At 45.5% G+C, this 19,553-nt stretch overlaps 1 protein-coding gene across 1 annotated transcript in view; it reads left to right on the top strand.

The window, feature by feature from the left end:
- The first annotated feature begins 1,588 nt into the window (after positions 1 to 1,588).
- TFAP2D (transcription factor AP-2 delta) overlaps positions 1,589 to 19,553 on the top strand; it is a 50,055-nt gene continuing 32,090 nt past the window's right edge. Inside the window, exons 1-5 of the mRNA XM_032462355.1 lie at positions 1,589 to 2,138; positions 3,180 to 3,677; positions 7,177 to 7,237; positions 16,313 to 16,478; positions 16,625 to 16,743. Of these exons, the coding sequence (XP_032318246.1) occupies positions 2,100 to 2,138; positions 3,180 to 3,677; positions 7,177 to 7,237; positions 16,313 to 16,478; positions 16,625 to 16,743 (883 nt within the window). The 5' untranslated portion in view covers positions 1,589 to 2,099. The remainder of the gene's footprint in view (positions 2,139 to 3,179; positions 3,678 to 7,176; positions 7,238 to 16,312; positions 16,479 to 16,624; positions 16,744 to 19,553) is intronic.

The raw sequence follows: 19,553 nt of genomic DNA on the forward strand, positions 1-19,553 counted from the left end.
GGAGTTGGGGGAGGGGTTTGCAGCCTGTCTGAGGATGGACCGTGCTTCCTCTTTTGAGTTGGGACTTACTGGGAAACACACATCAGCCACCAGGAAAAGAGGGTCTGGCCATTCCCCAGATAACCATTCTTCTAGGGGGAGGTTTGCACTTTTGCAGGAGTTGGGGGCCCTTGGGGTAAGGTCGTGGGGGCAGGCCCCCGCTCCCACGGACGCATGTTTCATCTGTGGGTGGAATATAGAAACCTCCCTGAGTTCTGGCAAACAAAAGACCCCACTGCGAGCATTTGGGGAGTCAGCCCCTCAGTGTCAAAGGCACTCATCTTACCCCTCCTACTTTAAGATCAGTTTGGGCGTTCTTCCTTTTCATCTCCTTTGGGCTCTCAGACTACTGACTTCATTAGACCAACATAGGGAATTTCAAGAAGCGGTGGGGGGGGGGGGGACGGGACCCTTGCGCACCTTGAAAAGGGGAGCAAGTGTTGGCTGCTGACCCTCGTGCAGGACTGAAGCATCATGGAGCTCCATTTCAGACAGTGCATTTCAATTCTGGTCGTGTGCCTTTGTCCATTTATATAAAGCAAAGAGCGCTGAGTGACAGCCCCAGTTAGACTGCATGAGCAGATCCTAGTAAACCCTCCCAAACCCCGACCTAAAAAAAAAAAAAAGCCACATGCCTGTTTGCCTGCGGCTTATTATTAAGACACCTTCTCAGCTTAAACCCTTAAAAGCTAACCAAATGAAATGGCAATTAAGACTAAATTACCCTTTCTATCTCTGAGATGAGTCTATGGGACCAGTCAGTTGTTAGGAGATGGGCAGGGCTGGAGAGCGGACCTGGCTGAGCCTCAGTATTGCGAGCCCGTAGCCACAGCTACCCGCTCCAGGCGCTAGACCGCTTGGTGTGGGAAGCCTAGGTTCCAGCGAAGTACAGCTCAAACACTGCAAGTCAAGAAACCCACCGAAGAGGCAGACAACGGTGTGCACTGCCTCCTTCCTGCCCTCTCTTTGTGAAATGTTACTTTCAAACATTTAAGGGTTATTCCGAGGTAATGGTGTTCAAATACCTGGTGCCACTGCTAAATGGTCCCCACCTCCCACCCCCCATTCAGCACTGTTTCCGAAAAGGAAGAAGGAAAACACAAAAGAGGGGAAAAATGGGTTGGCTTGAGGAGTGGAAGACAACATTTTACCTAAATGTAGAATCTTGCCACATGTCTTTATTTTCTTGTATTTTTCTTAAATATATTGCCAGTTACTCCATTTCTTTATGATGGAAACTTGGGGCTGTCCATCATGGTTATTTGTTTTAAAAGCTGCTGAAAGTGTAAGCGACTGCCGGGTGTTGCCTTTCAAAAAGGGGGAAAGAACCCAAATTCATGTAAATATGGAGAGAGGAGTATTGTTCCCACTTGGGCAAAGGCAGACACCCCAATCTGGGTGAAATTGATTTGGGTGCTCGTTGGAAAAAGCAGCTTTCAGCATCCAAGGAGTGGAACCAATAGGAATGAACACTTGTGTAAAAGGAAGCTTTAATTAATATATATTTCTATCTCTAATACACACTCATCGGGGCTAGAGCTTTATCTTCACAATAAAAATGTGTGCAAATGCTCTCTGCAGAGATGAGTCCTCACCTCAGTCGGTATAGAAAAGCATGATAAAGGTTGGAAAAAATGGATAAAAATGTTGAAAGAACCTCCAGTTCCTTATTAGGCGAAGATACAATATTTATTCCTTGTCTCCTGGGATAAATCTCTTCTGCCTATTGTCCTCCCAGTTCTCAGTGCTGATGCTTAATTTTCAAAACTTCTATATTACCAAGGGACCTACGACATCAGCCAAAGAAATACTCAGCAAGTACAAAATCTGTTCCAGGGAGCTGCTTTTGTGCAGAGGGAAAATTTTGTTCCTACAGGTTTTTAAGTGGGTACGAGGCAAGGAGCTATCTGATCCGGGCAAAGCCATTACAATTTAGATCTCTATCTATAGAACATTTTTTTTCCTTAAAAAAAATTGGAAAATACAAGAAGTTTGGATTTTTTTCCCGATTCTTTTTTTGGAGGGGGAAATTGCATCGTAAGCTTTCGGAGAAACCCAACATGTCAACTACCTTTCCGGGACTAGTCCACGATGCCGAGGTATTCCTTTTTTTTTTTTTTTTTTTTGAGCGCGCGTGTGTGTGTGTGTGGCGGCGGCGGCGGCGGTGGCGGCGGCGTGGCAGCTTCCTCCGTCTCTAATCTATATTGGACCGTTACGTTTAATTATAATCTGGCTTTCGGGGGAAGTTAAGGAAGGAAAGGGGAGAAAGTTCGTTATGACATCTGTCGCCAGGAAGGGCAACTCTCTGCCACGTTAAGAAACATTTGCCATAATGAGGGGGAAAACATAATCCTAATAATAAAGAAAGGGAGGAGGGGGTGAGGAGAAAGAGATTGAGATGGAAAAAAGATACTCGGAAAGGCAAAGTAAAGAGATTGATAGTGGGGGAGCGGTAGGTGGACAAGGGGGGGGGTTGGGAACATGCACCCCTTTTGAAATGGGCTTATTCTAGGAAATTGAAGGAGAAAAGGGCGGGGGGGGGATTCTTTGCCCCAAATGGTTAAGAAAATGAGCGAGTTGGACTATTTGCACAGACTGGATTTTTTTTTTAATATTTGGATGATAATTTTGAGCAGCTCTGGCGGAGCATCCCGGCGTGGACGGCCGCGGCATCTCGGTGTCGGCAGCGGGTTGGAGTGGCCAGCAGCGGGCCCGCGCGCTGCGCGTGTGGACTGTCTGCTTCTGCTCCCCGCAGCCCCGGAGTCAGTGGCAAACCTGGCTCCCGGCGCCCGGCTCCCTGCGCAAGTTGGGCAGGGGCTGTGTGTGCGTGTGTGTGTGTGTGTGCGCGCGCGCGTGTATGTGTGTATGTGTGTGTGTGTGTCACCCGCACCTATATAGGGTGGGGGATTTTTTTTCCGCGCTCTCGACTGTGAGGACGAGGCCGCCCACCCCCCGCCTGCCTGCTCGCAGAGGCTCCCCGGCGAAGGCGCGGAGCCCGGCTGCGGCTCGGCCCGAGCCCTGCGCGCTCGCGCCCCTTGGAGAGCCGGAGGACGCTCCTGGCTCCGCGAGAGCCGCGCCTCGGTGGCAAAATGACAAACCTCAAGTTTTTCTGCTCTCCCTTTTCCCCCTCTTCCTTCCAGATACGTCACGACGGATCAAACAGCTACCGTTTGATGCAGCTTGGCTGTCTGGAGTCCGTAGCCAATTCCACTGTCGCCTATTCCTCCTCCTCCCCTTTAACTTATTCCACCACCGGCACCGAGTTTGCATCCCCCTACTTCTCCACTAACCACCAGTACACCCCGCTCCACCACCAGTCCTTCCATTACGAGTTTCAGCACAGCCACCCGGCCGTCACTCCCGACGCCTACTCTCTGAACTCGCTCCACCACTCGCAACAGTACTACCAGCAGATCCACCACGGGGAGCCCACCGACTTTATTAACCTGCACAATGCGCGGGCGCTCAAGTCGTCCTGCCTGGACGAGCAGAGGCGGGAGCTGGGCTGCCTCGATGCCTACCGCCGCCACGACCTGTCCCTCATGAGCCATGGCTCTCAGTATGGAATGCACCCAGATCAAAGACTCCTGCCAGGGCCCAGCCTGGGGCTGGCCGCCGCGGGAGCCGACGACTTGCAGGTAAATAAGCATGCAGCGAATTTGTCTGCGCCCTCCCCCCTTCGCCCTCCCCCTCCCGCGCCGTTACTACTCCGACTGCTAGCCGTCTCCTCTTTCTCCCTCTCTCTCCTTCTCTCTCTCTCTCTCTCTCACACACACACACACACGCACACACACACACACCCCCCACTTATGGAAAGTTATCAAAACAATTAGAGGAGGCGTGTGCCACGCTGTCCCTCTCATTGGATAGGGCCTTTCACCTGGACGCTCAGGGGTCCGGCTAGCTGCGGGTCCTCTACTTTCGGCTGGTTTGTACTGAGGTCTTTTGTGAACCCAGGTTTCTGTCCCTGAGGGGATGCAGTGAGGGAGATCAAGGGGGCTGGAGTTGAGCCAACTGGACTCAGAGTAAGACCCGATAAGTTGATGACCAATCGCACCCTCAGTCTACGCGCTTTGCTGAGTCTACCCGCGTGTCCCAGGCGTTTGTCCCGGACTGAGCTTGTGGGGAACTTACTGTGATTTGGCGGCGGGGTTGTTTGTTCTCGGAACACTTAGGGGACCCTGAGCTCTTGCAAAAGTTTCACCAAATATCCTAGATTGCAGTGGAAAGTAAAGAATCGCAAAAAAAAGTCTCATAAATTTACCCCAAGAAAAGGATCCACACAATGCACTTGGCCAGGGTGTGGGTTTGTGCTTAACTGTCACTGCCTGAGGAGTGCCCAGTCCTGTCACCCAGCTGGACGATTCACAACTTTAGTTTTTCTCTCCAAGCCAGTAACATCATATGCAACTCTTTAAAAAGAAGGAAATTTTTAAAAAGAAGGAAATGAAGAAATAAAGAAAGGGAGGGGGGAGAGAAAAGAAATAGGGAGGAAGAAAGGAGAAAGGGGGGAGAGGGAGAGAGAAAAATAAAGGGAGAAGGAGAGAAATGGAAGGATGGAAGGAAGAAGGAAGGAATTCACATACTGTGAAGGCCATCATTCAATCAGACAGATATCTCTCTCCCACTCTCTCTCTTCATGTATTTTTGTACATTGTTTGCCAACAATAGAATTTAAAATCATGCAGACATACTGTCATAGCCACATTTCAAACACATTAAGTCCACAGATGTCCCAAACTGAGCCCAGAAGACATGAATTTGTGTCTTCCTTCAGCTGAAAGTGCGGCTCTCCCTGCGAGTCCCCACAAAGCTGGCCATCTCCTCCACCGGCTCCAAAACCAAAGGGGAGTTGCTGGAAGAACACAAGTTGGAGACATACGAGGTCCCTTGTTGCGCACAGAAAATCTTTCCCCCTCATTTACCTCTGAGCAAGGGATTATTTTAAAATTAAAGTGAGAGCCCTCACAGTGCCAACAAAGAGCCACAGCCACACGATCGGCTCACAAGAAAAAAGATTTGGCTCTCTAAACCTTGACTTTCTACATTCATATGCACGAAATGATTTTATACGCTCAAGGCAAGTTTTACATTTTTCACAAGGATCCCCTTGTGTCTCAAGAGGAAAAAAAATCTGACATTCAATGCTTAGCTCAACTAAAACCTATTTACTCCTTTTAATAGCCACGTCTGCTGCTGATTTTTTTGTATCTGTACAAATTTTTTTTCTGTGCTAGGCACAAAGCCGGGTATTTTTCAAAAGAGGGGATTAGAACATTTGCAAGCACCAGACAAAGAGCGAATCCCGTGCAAAAGAACACCGTAGTTTATCCAATTTTCGACTTAGTGCCATTCAACTGGTCATTTATGCAATGTCATCCGACCAAACAACATGTTTTACTTAGGAGGGGGAGAAGTTTGTTAAGTGAAGAGACCAAGATTCGTTTCTTCCAAGAAAATAAACATCTTAAACGGTGCGCCAGAGGCTGGGAGGGAAAGTGGTTCCCTCCCTTGGAGAGCTTCCGGGCCTTTTACCTTCTCCATTTCAGATATTTTGAAGCCTTTATTTTCACCCTCTGTCTTTTCGATAGTCTTAATCTCCTTTCCCCGTTTATTACTCATACTGAGAGAATGTTCATACTGGGAGCAACACTCCAAGAAACTAGGAGAAACAGAGGAGAATGGTGTATGATATATTCATGTATCTATGTCTAGAGATGTGTGTGAGTATATACATGTACCCACAGATATAGATAAATGAAGCAAGTTGGAAGTCTGGCAAGTTATTTTCTTCCACTCCTCCTGGACTTAGTTGTCAGAAGGGAAAAGAAAAAGAAAAAAAGTCATAGAGACTTTTAAAAAGAGAAATGGGGAGGGGATGTGTGGGAGCAACCCGTCTCTCTCCTTTTATTTCTTCCTTTTTAAAACATTCATCAGCATCTGCCTCATTTCAAATGCAACAAATGTAAATATACTTTTCCCTGCACAGAATTTTAAGTGAAAGTCCAATGGTTTGGAGGGCGGTCTAAGTCTGCCTAACAGATGCAAACAGTCTTGTGGCTTCAGTTCCATCTTTGAGTCCCCTAAAAAGATTTGCTATGGCCAACAAAGGAAACTGTCACACCTTTTCCCATCACTGCTTTAATTTATGCCCAGTCTCCAAGTTTTTTTTTTCATATTGATTTGATAATCACTTTAAGGCAGAACATTTAAAATAAGAAAGAGCCCGTGAGTAGGTTGAAAAGGGGGGTCTTACAGGCCTGCCTCAATATGGTGAAAATGGGGAAGCGAAAGGAAGCCTGGGCTGTAAAGGTTGTTTTGTAAAGTGGGTTTTTATTATGCACCGACTCTCTCCGCATTTACTTAACTCTTCACGGGCTGTTGGATAGGTTAACACCCTTCAAGGCCTCTTTCATGTCCAATACCTCGTTTGTTTGTAAAGGAAAATGAGCCTTTAACACATTTCGACTCAGGGAAAAAAAAAAGACACAGAGAGAGAAATTTTTATTTTTTCTTAATCAAAAATCAGTAGACCTTTTCCTCCTTCCCAGCTCAAATGATCCCTCCAGCCATTAAGAGCCTGAAGATCTACTGTGAGTGATGCTGAAGGTGCTGCCTCTATAAGACACATTTTGGAGAGCATTATAGGATGCACCTACATCTGGGGTAAAACAGAACCCTCATAAGATATCTTGAATTCTGCACTTGAAATAGCTCCTCTGAGCTCCCAAGAAACCCACAGTGCCAGACTTGACACTTCTGGTGTAATTTGCTCCACGCAGAAAGTGCCGTGGAAACTGTCTATATATATGCTATGTGCCTTGATGGGGACTCAAAGGGCTTCTCATTCTCTTATGCCAAGATAAAAGGCACTCAGGCTCTTTGAAGTGTAATATTGTATGGTGCTGTAAAATGCATACCTTAAGATTTATACAACTTTTAGATTGTGGTTTTTCTGGCAATTTTTTTTCCCTTAAAATTGTGCGTGCTACCAAACTAGCTCCAGCTCAATGGTTGCATTTAAATGTCTACTGTGGGGTTATGAGGATATAGGGTTCAGGGTTGGGGCAGGTTAAGACTGTTGTCACACCTGTTAGTATCTATATGAGTGATTTTATTTCTTTCTCTTTTCTTAAGGGCTCAGTGGAAGCCCAGTGTGGGCTTGTTCTCAATGGCCAAGGTGGAGTGATAAGAAGAGGTAAGTAAAACATGTTAAAGCTAAACGTTCTTCTCTCACCTGTTACCTTGTTTTGAAGGTCTGGTGATGTTTTTAAACATCACATTCCCCCATCTGATGATAAAGAAAACAATTTCTTGATCAATTACTCTTGTCCCACACAGGCATACCCACATTAAAAACCTCCCTTCTTCCACTGAGGCTTGAACACAGATTGTGTCCAAAAGACTGTGACAGAAAAGATTTGCTGTTCCTCAATAGAACAGTGACACAATCAAAGTTAGAGGCAAAAAAGAAAAGGAAAAAGATAAAAAACCAAACCAAACCAAAACAAAAAAACCCTTCTCACACCCCCTTCCCCCATCACCACATCCTCGAGCAGAATTTCTAGTTTCTTTTAGCCCTAAATGTGCCAGCCACAGCCTGGGTGTTTGAGGTGATGGTGTTAGCTTGAGGCTTTGAAGGATTCTGTGAAAGGCTAAATTCACTGGGCTTCAGGGAAAGCTAATGAAACACCAATACCGCAGCGGCCCTTATATTTCCAAGTGTCCAGAACATTTCTTTCTTTAAGGGATGTTGGGAGGAGGAGGCGGTGTTAACTGTACTGGATAAAGCTTTCTTGTTCCCATCTGTTGAGGAAAACATCTGAATCCAGAGCTACCCATGGAACTGGAAGGTGGGGGGAAGGCCAGAATGGCGAGCTGTTGATTTCAGCTCAGACACTGAAGGGGGCTGCATCTCAAATGCTCCATTTTTGACAAAAGGTTTTGAACTATGACATTTTCAGGGCCTCAAGGCAGTGCCGATTTTGCTGGCCTCCCCATTTAACTGTACCCAGAGCCTCTGAAGCTTATTTTCCTAGCAAGCTGAGTAACCCGAGGAGCACACAAGGCAAGGGGGACCAGCTGTTATCCCAACTTCATACGAATTAATAAGATGTGGCCTATTCACCAGGACTAATTCCAGCTCCAGGGCCGCAGTTGTCTCTAGTAACTGAACCACTGAAACTGAGTCACTTCGTATGGCACCAAATAAAGGTCCTTCAGTTTCTCCTCATCCCTTTCAAGGTTTGTTGATAGATTTCAATGCTTTTCCAAAGAAAGAAATGCATCGATAGAAAGCAGTGGATTCTTTCATGTTTAAACTGCAGGCTTTACAACCTGATGTCCAATTTAAACTCCGTTTGAATTGAGACGGGAGGAAAACAGAATGTTCTTCTTTGGGAAACCATATATTGTCTAAGTCAATATTTGGAAACTCCATTAAATATAGAATGACTATTCAGCCCTGTAGTTTCAACCCATGATGATTTGAAAAAACAATTTTTTTTAACTGTTACTGTTGCTCGACAAAAAATTTTTACAATGAGCCGTATTAAGCTTGTCAGCCAGGCCAATGCACAGCCATAATGAAATGACATGAAATGGGCCCGACACTAGTGAAAACTGAAATAAAATATACATTTTGTTGGGGAGAGGGTTTAAAATACACAGTGAAAGAGGGACCAGGTGAGATTTGCTGATCCCAGTCTACTGGGGCGGTCACACCTAAGGTGAGGCCATGCGCTCAGGGCGCACGGAGATGTCGGTGGTGCTGAAGGACAGCGCCACTAAGTAGCGCCCGGAGCCGGCTGCTTCCAGAGCCCGGCTTGCGCTACTGCGCTCTTTGCGTTCAGTTCCGCACTTGCCCCAAGACCACCTTCTCAAATGCTTGGAAATTGCATCATATCGTACAATAGCTGCCGGGGGCGGAGGTGAGAATTATTCGAGGCCGAGCGCGGGAGCTGGAAGGGAGGCTGCTGTGCAAATCAGCTGAATTTCCGAAAAGAGATTTAGGGGACAGCCTCCGGAGAAAGGCCAAAACTCTCCGGTAACTACAAGATGGGAACTGCGTTTCTATGCTCTCCGAGTCACGGAAATGGTCTTCCTTAGGTGGTGTTTGATTGCTCAGGGAATTCGGTGCCACTTCCTTTCACCTAAAAATCGAGCCGAATTTATTTTAAACTAAATATTGATCTTTTAGAAGAACGGCGAGGCTCCAAGGAGAGAGGGAAGGTAACTTGAGATTTACGTTTGTGTTGTTTGACTAAACCCTAATCCTTCCCCTCTCCTCTGCGAAGGAATTCAGAGTTTAGCTGCTGAGGTTATTTCATTTCCACGTGTCTTAGAGAAAGGCCAATTAACTTGGTTGAGCCCCAGAGACCAGGGTGTGTGTCTGTTTACTCTGAAACGATCAATGTTCATGACAATTTCCAAATGGATAGCAAGGAAGTCTTGCCTTAAAAGGTGGTCTATATCCTAGCAGCCCACCCTGCTCCCTCGCCTCAGGACTCCTCGTTTTCGAAGAAACGCTAAGGAAGCCCCCTCTCTCTATTGTCGCGGTAGCTCACAGGACTTTCAGTCATATCAATAGCTCAAGTCACCTTTGTTCATCAAAAATTGAGAGGACTTTAACTCAAGCTCTCTTCCATACCACCGAATTGTGTTCAGACGGGGAGGTCTGTTTCTCTTCTCATTCAGGCTTTACAAGTGACTCTCCATATGAAATGTGATTTCTTGAAAGGCAAAACCTTTCGCCATTTTTCTCTCCTGCTGAGCTCTCAGATAAACTTACATTTCTAATGATTTCCAGAATTGACTGTGGGAGGGAAACAATAGATTTCACTTCCAAAGACTGCTGAATGCTTTTCTAGAAGGAAGACAGACCCCTAAGTGCCCTACCCGAGTTCACTAGGGAGAGGCTATCCTATTTGTAGTGGTGTTTGTGGGTTGGGGCTGGGGCGGGGTGGGTGCTGGGGGGAGGCCTCAGTTCATTAAATTTGGGCATTTCTGTTTGCAAAGAACAAAATACCATTTCCCTGACTCAATTTGGTAAGTGGCAGTTACATTGTTTTTGCCTATAATGAAGCCCGGTAGCCAAAGACAGAGGAAGAGGGGCAGAGGCGAGGTAATTACCACCTAGATAAAATATTTGCCACCGCCTCGGAGGTGCAGCTCCCCGCGCGCTCACTCCCGGTTAATGGTGTGCGCGATTTTGCCCGCAGCTCCGCCACTCCAACCATCAGAACCAATAATCTTTACTTTACCCTGTGCTTGCGTATCGATAGCTTCTCTCGCCTCCGGCATCGGCTTTGATATGTTAATATTTCTGAGTAGCAAATTCTGCAGAGATCATATTAATGTTGTACGTACAGAGTGGAGCTTTGCCTTCGTTGAATATTCAGATACTGGGTTTCAAAAGGCATCTCTTGAAGAAATGAGGCTTCTATTTACAGGAGTCGTCTGTGTTTTTAATCATTAAAAAAAAAAAAAGAAAGAAAGAAAGGAAAACTCACTCTTCTTTTCCCCATGAATCTTCTGAGGCTCCCTCATGGCCCCCTCCCCTTTGTCAGATGCTGGTCCCTTTCATTTCTTGCTCTGAGAATTTAGTAGTAGGAGAACAATGTTGATGACGATGACGATAATGAAGCTAATAATGGGTGAATCCAGATTGGAACCGCAGGGGTAGGGGTTCAATTGGGTAGGGGCCCGTGGCCTTCAGAAGAGGGTGGAGATGACATGAGAAGACCCAGCTCTTCCATATTTGGGTGGAAAGTGACATTTTGGCCCTGGTCTTTTTTTTTTTTTTTTTCTTTGTGAAATCGGGATGGCAAACTCAAAAAAAAAAAAAAAAAAAAAAAGGAAGAAAGAAAAAAATGTAAAAAGTGAAGAGGGGAAGCTCCCTAGTTTCGCTTTGTGATCACTCTGCCTTGCAGCCCCAGGCTAATTTCAGAAGCTTAAATACCGCCATAGCCTCTGGGCCACGCGGAGAGGGAGCGGACCCGGCCACGGGCAGGCAGGAGTACTTACCGGATTGCCCGTGGCTACACAAAATACAAACTACTTTGAATCAAAACATTTTTGGGGAATTAATATGATCTGAACTCTGCACGTTTTAAGCGAGCTGGAGTTTGTCAGATCGCTTAGAGGTGACTGGCACGCCAGCGAAGGCATTTATGCTGCGGTACAAACATTGTCAGATCTGATTTAATTTCAAAAAAAAAAAAAAAAAAGCTCCCGTGAAATGAAGCTTAGCATCAGTCGCCCGGTCTGCCAATAACAGGGTGGACGGACCTCTTCCTCTGCAGCCCTCACGGCTGCCCACAGGCAGCTCGGGCAGGAGGGTGAGCTCTCCTGTGCTTTTTTTGGGTTTCGCGAGAGCCGAGAGCTTTGGAACCGGAGTTAGAGAGAGCATTTGGCTCTTTCAGCAGCTCCTGGAAGGAGTAAGACTGAAGCGCGGTGAGAAGCCTTGTTCCTCTTTCCTTCAACCGCCAAGACGCGTCTCGGTGGCTCATGCATTGCGAAAATACTGTCAGAAATACACCTGGAGCGTCGCCTGCCTCGTTAGTCCCCCAATACAGATGCTGCAGATACAGAATTCAGTCTCCTTTATATGAAGTTTAAAATTCACGTGCCCAAGGATCTAGAGGCACGGCTGGTTAGAAATCTTTTTTTTTCGGGGGAGGGGGAGCTACTTTTCCATAGCCTACTGCCTGCTCTCTACTTCTTAATTGCTTTAAACATCGCCAAAAGCCAAAGCACACTCTGCACCGGGAAATGGGGATTCACTTCAACCCCCATACACTATTACATATCCACAGCCAGCTTAAACCAGGAGGTCTCCCTGTGCAGACCTCCCTTTCTTTCGTAGTGCTTGGAATCTGCACCCAGAGAAGCGCATTCGGACCTGATAAGCCAGTCATACCTGTAACGACATATCCCCCAAACGGAGCAACTCGCTGCGGCTATAGCATCTGAGGCCTGCTTGATCGCAGTTAAGCCCTCATCCCTTCCGTTACTGTTTCATTACGATTCACACCTGCTTTAAGGAGGTGGGGGATGACTTGGACTGGGGTTGAGAAGGCCGAGAGGTTAGAGAGGAAGCTGCCGAGAATGATCCTACTCTGTTTACACGCGCACCTCGCAGAAATGCAGCCGTAGAACAAACGGGGACAGGAAAATCCTGTAATCGCTTACACATTTTTAATGTGTCAGAAAAAAAAAAAAAAGCGATCACTGCAGATGAAGAAGGGGAGGGAAAAAAAATCCCTGCCGTCTGTATTTCTTTCATTTAAATTGTAAACATCTGTTTGGCTGTAAGGCGAACAGAACATTTATTTTGCTCTCAAGATTTGGTCTAATTATGTCAACACCGGAGCGGCGGCGAGCGGGGCGGCGCTGCGGCTTTGGAGAGGCTGCGCGCACGGGCCCGCGCCCGGAAGCCCGCCGGGGAGTATCGATCGCACCCGCGGAGCGCGCGGGGCCTCCAGCCATTACGCGCTCTGTTCCGGGAGGGGAGGGCACCCAGACGGAGCGAATAGCTTTGGAGGCAGCTTTTGGGGCGCCAGGGGAGCCGCAGTTCCTGGGAGAGAGTCCGTGCTGTTTCCTCTGCCCTAATTGCCTGGGAGGAGAAGAGGCAAAGCGTGCCCAGGCCTCGGCGCCTGGCTTTCCGATTCCGTGGCTGCGCAAAAAAGTAGGCGGGGTCTCGTCGCGCTCCGCACCCTGCAAGCGACGTCGCGGTTTAGCGACTCAACACAGTGCTCACCTTGAGCGGCCTTAACTCGTGTTGCTGAGCTCGCCTGTGCCCATTTCTAGTTTTACCTCCTCACAAGCTGCGGAAATAAGTAGGTGTGAGCATCCCCATTTTTCAGATGGACAGACTGAGGCCCAGAACTACTAGTTGGCCGGCCTCTTCCTTGCAGTACTCTTTCCATTTTCCACACCGTTTGCAGCCACGCGCAGAGGGCGCAGCTCCATCCTCGTGCTTCTTTCAGCAGCCTGGGATCTGCATCTTTGTATTTTGGGCTGGTTTTGTCCTCTACACTGCCTTTGGTTGACTTTTCACGGTAGCTATGGCAAAGTTATCCCTTTTACGTTAGCCGTGTCCTAGACCAGTGACCTTAAGTCGATGATTTCTTATGCTGTTACTGTAGCTACCATCTGAGTTTGCAGTATCACTAGAAGTAGGAAGTTCTCTCTCCAAATTTCAATTTTAAAAATAGTGACCTCCATGGAACTCTGTGCACTATGAATGGAAGAGATGTACTCTGGAGAAGTTCAGTCTGAGGACCCTGGATGTGGCACCAGAGACCACCCCCACCCCACAACCAGAGTGCTGGATCTAGAATGAATATTGCATGATTCCAATAAGAGCTGACAGGCAGCACAGACACCATGAGGAACTTCAGCTAGTGACACTGGGGAGGAACACTGTAAATGGCTTGGCATAGTTGACCCTTTCAAGGATTTCCTTCTTTGAAATCTCATCCTTGCCATCTGCAGTCTGGATCCCCTTGGAGAGGTCGCACCTTCTCAAAACCTTCATTCCAAATGCAAAACTCTGGTTCTGTTGACCTATTACTCTTTTCTTCCTCCTTAAAAAATTAACCACGGGGAAGAAAGATAGCAGGTTCCCCACGCGACTGTAAACTCTACAAGTTGCCAAACCTTTAGCCAGGACAAGAGAGTTCCCCAAGGCTGCAGCAATGCCAAGTATCAAAGCAACAGAAATTCCCTTTTAAGATGCTGTGACATAAAAAATAAAAGACTCTAAGAGTTGATGGCTAATCCTGAATACAAAATAAATCCTCCAGGCAATTTGTGTGTGCATAAAGCATATTCTTAATATGCAGCCTGAGTAACTTACCTAATAAATGCTTATTTGAGCATGAGCCAGAGGCCAACCTGGATGCAGGAGAGAAGTCCCAGGGCCCAGGGAGTTGGCCCTTGGCCAGGTAGCAGACCCAGTGACTTCCCTGAAAGCAGCTGGCTTTCCGCACAGGGGGTTGACTTTGCCAAAAGGGGGCAGTTTTCTAACTGGAGAAAACCCAATTTAACTGCTTCTTTTACAAAAATTATAATCTTCTACATCTCCCTAAATTTGATTTCTAATCTACATTAGATTAGTAAAGATAGGAAAGTTCCAAAATTGTGGTCTTCCCTTTCCTGGAAGACAACACACGCACAAAGTCCCCTCCCACTCGTGGTAAACTGGAGAGGGGCTGGGTGAGATTCGTTGCGTCTTCCATTGTGTACTGGCTGTCATGCAAGGGAAGGGGATTTATGGAAGAATATAAACTTGCTTATGATTCATAGTGACTGTGGGTGAAGGGCCGTTTTCAGGAGAGGGCTGTGTGAATTTTGAATAAAAACATTACAATTTATTTTCTTAATATTTTGGCTTTGGATGACCTCACTATGACTAAATCCTAAAGCTCTCCAGGGCGCGATTCTCACAACACAGTGAAACCCAGATTTATTGGTATCTAGTTTATTCTCCTTGTTCATCTCCACTTCTGAAATGTCCATTGAGGTGATTTTTAAAATACATTTTGCATCTACAGGTACAAAGTGAGAGCATTGGTGAAAGTATGATGGTAGTTTTGAAACCAGAAATCTGGAGAAATTATTATTTTGTTGTTGTTGTTATTATTATTTGTTTTAAAGTTCTCTCTGAGGATGTCAAGTGGGGAAGCCCAGTTGAATTTGTGATTCTGCCTCCTGGGACAGGCATTTATGTTTCTTTACTATGTTGGCTACGAGTTTAACTGCCAAGAAAAAAATTTCAATTTGATAATTGAGACCATGACCGCTCAGAGTTTGAAGGGAGGGCAAGTTTCCTGGCTGTGCCTGGGGGAATTCGGCCGAGTGTACAGGACCTGGCTCCTCAGATGTTTTTTGTCGGGAGCATGTAGGGCGATCTTCAGCCTCAGAATGCCGAGGGAGAAAGATCTTGGTCCAGCAGTTTGCAGAGACTCTGGGATAACCGCAGGCCAGCAGGATGAATTCCAGGCGGCACAGGGGTAGAGATGCTTTGAGAGGGGACAAGGTTAGCCTGTTCTCTTCACCCAGATCCAGGGCCCCTTTGCCTTTTTACACCTCCTCCCAGATTTCTTAGCCACTGTGTCCAGAAAATACACATGAATCTGAATGCCAGAGACTTCCCAGACGTAATAACATCGCATCTAAGCTACTTAGTAAAAGAAGGGGAGGAGCTACGTGGGAGGCGAGCAGTGAGTCCCAAACCAGGGCATCTCAAAATTTAATGAACACATGAACCACCTGTTAAAATGCAGATTTCTGACTCAGAAGGTCTGAAGTTGGGCCTGAGATTCTGCATTTCTAACAGGCTCCCAGGAGATGCCAATGCTGCCAGTTGAGAACCACCCTTTGAGTGTAAAAAAAAAAAGAAAGAAAAAAAGACAACATTCTCCTGCCTGTTTTCATTCCTCCACCTACCTTCTTTTTCTTTTTTTTTTTTCCATTTCCCTCATAGAACTTTACCCTCTTTTGGAGGTGGGTCATAAGATTGCCCATAACTGAACAGATCAAATGTATGCTCAGAAAAGCACACTGAATTTGAAAGTGCCACTGAACCTCTCTCCGCCCACAGATTTCTCAGTACACAAGGAGGGTTGACATGGAGAGAGATTTGATCTCTTAACCATCCACACGGGTTGGAAGTTTCTGGCCACGAGCACATGATTTTTAATGGTACCTGGGGACTGAATGACTCTGGTGCCTAGACTTGGTAGATGGGTGAGAGAAAGGAGATGGCAGTTCTCAAACACTTTAGAAAAGAGCTTTCAAAACTTCTGTCTATATAGTAAGTTGTAGGTAAAAAATATCTACTCATTGCGTATCTGTGCATGCATGCACACACACACACAGAGAGCTGTGGATGAATAATACCTACCTTTTGTGGGGTTAACTGATAGAATTTGAGGTTTTTACCTAATTGAAGTGTTTCTTGGTGTAGATGATGTCAAAGTGAACACTGGTGGGTCAGCCAACACTCCATCAGATGCTAATTTTCACTAAAATTAAAATCATCCCCTCCTAAGAATTTTCTGTACGATATCTGAAAGACAAAACCTTGGGTGTTATTTGAAAGGACATCCTCAGAGCAGCTCTCCGAGGTGATCCGGGTGATGTATGTGTAAGGACCATCGCACCACGTGTTTCCCAGTCCTGAGACATGTCACAATAGTAACTGCGTTTCATGAAGTTAGCATCTCTTCGGTCACTGACACATAATAAAATACTTTTCCCTCCAAAGGTGGCACCTGTGTGGTCAACCCCACAGACTTGTTTTGCTCTGTCCCCGGTCGTTTGTCCCTCCTCAGTTCTACTTCCAAATACAAGGTGACCATCGCTGAGGTGAAGAGGCGCCTCTCGCCACCGGAATGCCTCAACGCGTCGCTCCTGGGAGGCATACTGAGAAGGTAAGATGAAGGTGTTTCCCGGCACAGTGGGTCCTCTCACTGCCCTGCTGCCACGACCCTCCGCCCTCAGCCCTGTGTCTTCTGCCCCCATCGTCTTCCTTAGAATGTGAACTTTCAGAACCGAGCTTTTGCTTGTTTTTGGACAGAGCAAAGTCGAAGAATGGGGGCCGCTGCCTGAGGGAGAAGCTGGATAGGCTGGGCCTGAACTTGCCCGCGGGAAGACGGAAAGCAGCCAACGTGACCCTCCTCACGTCACTAGTCGAAGGTAAGACTTTTCAGCTCCGCAAAGTAATGATGGAAGGTTAGCTAGTCTTTGAAATTTGGCTTTGTTAGATTACGCCATGTCATTTTTGTCTCTACTGCTAAGGCAGTTAGTTACAGGTGAACTTCCCAGTCGATCATGACGATGACGATTACATTAGACATAATATAAGGCTTAAGTATTGCTTCATAAACTATCACTTAATCTGGGCAGTAGTGGAATATTTATTTTTATTCCCACACTTCATGTGGGTTGGTGGCAACAATGGATGACTCCTTTCCATCCAGCAAGATGCCATGTATTGCTATAGGCTCCTTGGATGATGCTGGCTGCATACAGATATTATTCTGCACACAACTGAATAATAGCCCAACTCTGCCTTATCACCTTCTTGGGAGATTAAAACAGGTGATGCTTCTCTTTGGCACTTCCGTGACCTTGGTCCTTTTTGTGCTAACATGGGTTTGATTCAGTTATTTTATTTTGCTTGTACAATTTTAATGGTAAACTAAAACTTTATCATAATTGCCAATTTGTGTTCATAGATCTCGAATCAAGCCTGACTTTGGGTAATATTTTTGCCTCTCCAGCAAACTTTTTTTTAGTAAGATTCAGTGACATTTTAGATTGACTTTTCCCCAGAAATACTAAAACTAGATTTCTAATCGTCAAAAGTGGTCCATCCACTTTCTTATAAACCTATGGTTTTGTGAGGAAAAATACTATTTTTTTTCACTATTTAAAAATGTTTTTATTTTCCTGATGGCCCAGTACACTGCTGGGGTTCAGCCACACCCCCTTCCCCATTTTGGTGCAGTGCTCGAGAACAAGATAAATAATATCTGATTGGCTGTATTCCTCACTGACCACACTTGGAAGTAAATTTCATGAAAGTCAACCTTCTAGGACTTTACAGTACTTGTCTCTGCCGCTTTCTGGGGATGATTTGAATACAGCCTTGCCATTGTCCCTATTTTGACACAAAATCTCAAACAGTAGCGTGTGGGGGCCTTGCTAGGCTTGGGTTTTCAATTATTTTGTTTTTGATTATTTTATAATCATTTCTCCTTGTATTTCTTTTAAGTGGAGTCACTCTGCTAATTGCTTTACCACAACGTCATTCTCAAGTCAACATATTTGAGTTACTATTTCAGGGATTTTTTTTTAGGAATTTATAAGAGAGGGCTATATCTTGCAAATTTATAATATGTTTAAATGATTCACAGCATTTCTGTTACAAATGTCATTGCACTGAGAAACCAATGGAATGAAAAACTCAAGGCTGCATAACTTCTTTCCATCTGACAAAGTTGTTAGAAAAGTGAATATTTTAGTAAGGTACACATTTAGATTGGGGATTCTTTTGGTCCACTTAGCACAGATATATTTGACCTAGAATGCAATATTGAATTTATTATTTATGTATATATATATATATATATATATATAATATGTTATTTGAATCCAGATTTCCCTGAATGTAGTATTAGGTCATATCCCCCTTTTACCCATATGTCTTCATTTAATGGGGTTTAAATATGTGCCTAATGGTTAGTACATCTGCTTGTACCCACTTTTTCATAAGCCTGGAGTTCTTTTTATTTCCCCTTGTTAACCACATTGCTACGACTTCTCCTTTGCCCACTCTGGTATCTGTAATATCAGAGAGCTGTCATTCTCTGGAAATCTCAGTAGATTGGAATTGCTTAGCCCATCCCACTGACCTTTCTGAAATCTTGGGATAATCCCAGAAGCTTCTAGAGTGGGACAAATTCCCTCTCTGGAAAAACATCCAAGAATCCAATCATATGATGTTTCTGGTCCTCATACTATTGCTACGTATTTATTATTTACAAGACACCAGTTAGCTACCTCCCCTCTATTTTACTCCAGAACAATCTTTGCAGAGTTGTTGACTGTTAAAACAAATATGAGAAGTCAAGTCTGTAGTCATTCTTGCTTATCCCTCCCACCTCACTTGAGGTTTTCCAAGATGGCCAAAGCTGCAGGGTATAGCCAGAGGGAAGTTTAGTTCACTTAGGTCGGGGGCTTTCCTGAGACCATTCTGCTGAATTTGCAAAAGCTCTGATAGCATTCTCAGGCAACACCAGGCGTTCTAAAAGCACAGTTTAAGTCCTTAAACATGAATGCCTCGGCTTTTAGTTTGTCATGACCGGAGGTCAAACTCTGTTTATACGTATATTTAAAAAACAGTGTGGGGCACTGAAGGGTGGAAATAAACCTTAGCAAAAGAAAGGGGACCATTCACCCATATTGTGTAGATCTCTGTTCACTCTCTTCAAGTCTAAATCCTTTGCCACTATTGCTTCCTTTTCTAGTTTTTTTTTTTTAATGTTAGCTCCCAGATTCTCTCCTGCATATCTCACCTAAATTCTGAAAAACTGAAATTCTACAAAAGACACAGAACTAAATACATGCTCTCAATTAAGCCCTTGGCACCATGTGGCACAGATGCACTTAATAAAAATTAGTATCTGTCCTCTAGTTTCTTTCTCCCTAAACAAGTGTTACTTAATAGCAGAATTTACTCAGAATTACTGAGTAATTACTTCATTTCCCTGGAGGGCAGTGGAAGACTGAGTCGTCTAAGGCACTAGGTCATAGCGCACATAGAAGAGGGTGATTCTGGAGTCAGATTGTCTTGTTTGAACCGTCTTCCATCACTTGCTGGCCGTGTGCTGTAGGGAAGGATGCACAACCTCTCTGAGCATCAGCGTCCTTCTCTATGAAGGAGTGTTAATAATAGTACCCTCCTAGTAAGGTTGTTGTGGGAGTTAAATCAGAATGTCTGT

Source organism: Camelus ferus, chromosome 20, assembly GCF_009834535.1.
Source record: "Camelus ferus isolate YT-003-E chromosome 20, BCGSAC_Cfer_1.0, whole genome shotgun sequence".
Classification (NCBI taxonomy): domain Eukaryota; kingdom Metazoa; phylum Chordata; class Mammalia; order Artiodactyla; family Camelidae; genus Camelus; species Camelus ferus.